The sequence below is a fragment of the Nicotiana sylvestris genome, chromosome 9, assembly GCF_000393655.2.
Source record: "Nicotiana sylvestris chromosome 9, ASM39365v2, whole genome shotgun sequence".
NCBI lineage: Eukaryota > Viridiplantae > Streptophyta > Magnoliopsida > Solanales > Solanaceae > Nicotiana > Nicotiana sylvestris.
Genome location: NC_091065.1, coordinates 100,274,656 through 100,277,062, shown reverse-complemented (window position 1 = coordinate 100,277,062; position 2,407 = coordinate 100,274,656). Strand labels below are relative to the sequence as shown.

Here is a 2,407-nt window from a genome sequence, read left to right as displayed (position 1 = left end):
GATTACTTTCTCTACGCTCTATTACGATCTCTCTGATTTGGTGTATCTGAAATGAGGAACGAAGGACTCTAGTTATAGCAGATAGTTTAACCAATCAAAACTGATTGGTGTCTGACAACTTCAACCAATTTGCCAATTTGTATATCTTGCAAATTGGTTCCACCGCCCAACCACAAATCCATCCAATCAATATTTTTCTTTATTTTATTTTATTTATTTGGCTAGGTCTCACAGTTTTAACATACCGACCAACCTTGGTCGATATATTAAAACGATCATCAAAATAGCGACCAAGCGTATATGGACGCGTTTTTGTTGGTAATTGGCCATAATCGACCAACGCTGGTCGGTTTTTCTGGTCGGTATTTACCGGATTTCTAGCAGTGCAAGTTGCCGAATATTACCTCTGATCCCATTAAGCAAAACGTTACCCCCTGGTGACTGTCGTCAACGTTTGTTTTACCAGTGTCATGTAAACACTTGAAGCAAAATCATTCTGGAAATTGTTTTTTGATACTTTTATTTTTTAAGTCTGGAATGAAACACCTCATCCATCTACAAAAATGCCGTAATGACTCCTATACATAAGGAATACTACAGGTATCTAACTGAAACAAGGGCAAGAATGGATACAAGAAAGAGTAAATTCGTAGATTGTAATTAGCCAAAAGCGTCTGCAACTCTCCGTTAATTGTCATCTTCAATTAGCGTATGTCTCATGGTATTGTAAACATGACATTTGCTTTTGCAGCTTTATTTGCTCATAGAACTTTGCAATAAATTGCTCAGCCTTCATATCAATAGCTTCATCACCAGGACAACTAATCTCCCGTGTGACCTCACAGCTCGCATATTCATCGTCTTCATTATCATCATCCGCACCCTTCAAAAAACTTCTCCTTGGAACATCATCATCATAACCATGGTACATTTCATCGTCAAGATGATGATCATTTTCAAAGTTAAATTCAAAGTCAACTTGAGGTTTGATGCAGGGGATGTTAGGCATCTTGAAACGCAAGGAAGCAGGGCGATGCATCTTGACATGAATGATAGGGGTGTCATCAAAGGAAAACTCACGCTCCCCATAATGTAACACACCGGGACCAACACCGTAACCATAGTCATCGGTATGACGGAGGCTTTTAATGTATTTGGGAAGCAAACGGAGATCGGCTATAAGGTGCTTGTTCCTGAAAATGCCACATTTTCTTGCCCATAACAAGGCTAGGCGGAGAATGTTCCAAGCTCTACGTGCAACTGCTGATTTCTTCTTCTGCATTTTTGACCTTTCTTGCATGGTTGCAGCTGTGTTTTAAAAGTGGAAGATAGCAACTATAATGAAAAGAAATGGCAGGGGCAGTACTGGCAGCAAAAAATGAGAAAGTGTTTGTCCTTTTTGAAGATTTATTTTGCTTTAATGTTGGTCTTTATGAGTAAATTAATGAACTTTTAGAGCGGATGTGTTTTGCAAGGGAGAGCCAGAAACTACATATATACATGTAACACACAGCTCATAAGTTGGGAAATGAGAGTGAACTCAAAATTAATTACGCGGTTTGCTGGGAAATATATGTCAAATAAGAAATTGTAAAGAAAGAGTAATGAGAAGCGGAGGAAGTTGGGGTTGAATTGTTAGGGAGACCTAAAGCTGGCATAGTGAAGTATTGATTGTTTAGAAGGCTGTTGGGCGGTGCAAACCACTTCGTGAAATTAAAGACACGCCTTGTACGCTGCGCAATCAGGGAAAAACAAAATTCCTATTCCAATTTTCTTAATCCTGACTTATTATTTGTATGTATTCTCATATCAATTTATCGTTTAACTATATATGATAACTCCATTTTCTCAATTCACATACGTATCCTTCATTTTATTTTAAGTTTAACAAAAGATTTTTTTTTGCCGCTACTCATCTATTATGAGTACTGTATTAGTGTATTATGTAGTGTTACTGAGGGGCGGATGCACGCCTAATGAAACGGTGTCACAGAGCTTCATCGAAATTTTTTTACTAAATATATATATATATATATATATATATTAATATTGTGAGGAAACGGATAAGTAGAAAAAAATGATACCATTTGACATAAATTGTCCTTTGGTGTTTTGGTTATGTGCTTGATTTTGTTCAAAAAGGTCGAGGTTCAAACTTCAACTAAAAATTGTGATAAAATAAAATTGAACCCGACCTAATAGACTAAGAATATTTCTTGGATAGAAATATGATAATTGAAGTTATTATTCCCGAAGTTCTATAAATTTCGACACTGTCAGTAAAAATTGCTGCGTTCGCTCTTGGTGTTACTTAAGTATACATGTCATACACAAAGATTTTGTTATGAACGAGATGGTAGGAATCCCACTTTGACAACAACTTTGTTTTATTTACTGTTTTTATTCC

The 2,407-nt window shown here is 36.5% G+C and overlaps 1 protein-coding gene across 1 annotated transcript; it reads right to left on the bottom strand.

Annotated features, from left to right (window-relative positions):
* Nucleotides 1–700: 700 nt before the first annotated feature.
* On the bottom strand, nt 701–1,282 carry LOC138877971 (uncharacterized). The gene has a single exon (XM_070157621.1). The coding sequence runs from the start codon at nt 1,280–1,282 to the stop codon at nt 701–703; it is 582 nt and encodes a 193-aa protein (XP_070013722.1).
* Nucleotides 1,283–2,407: the final 1,125 nt, after the last annotated feature.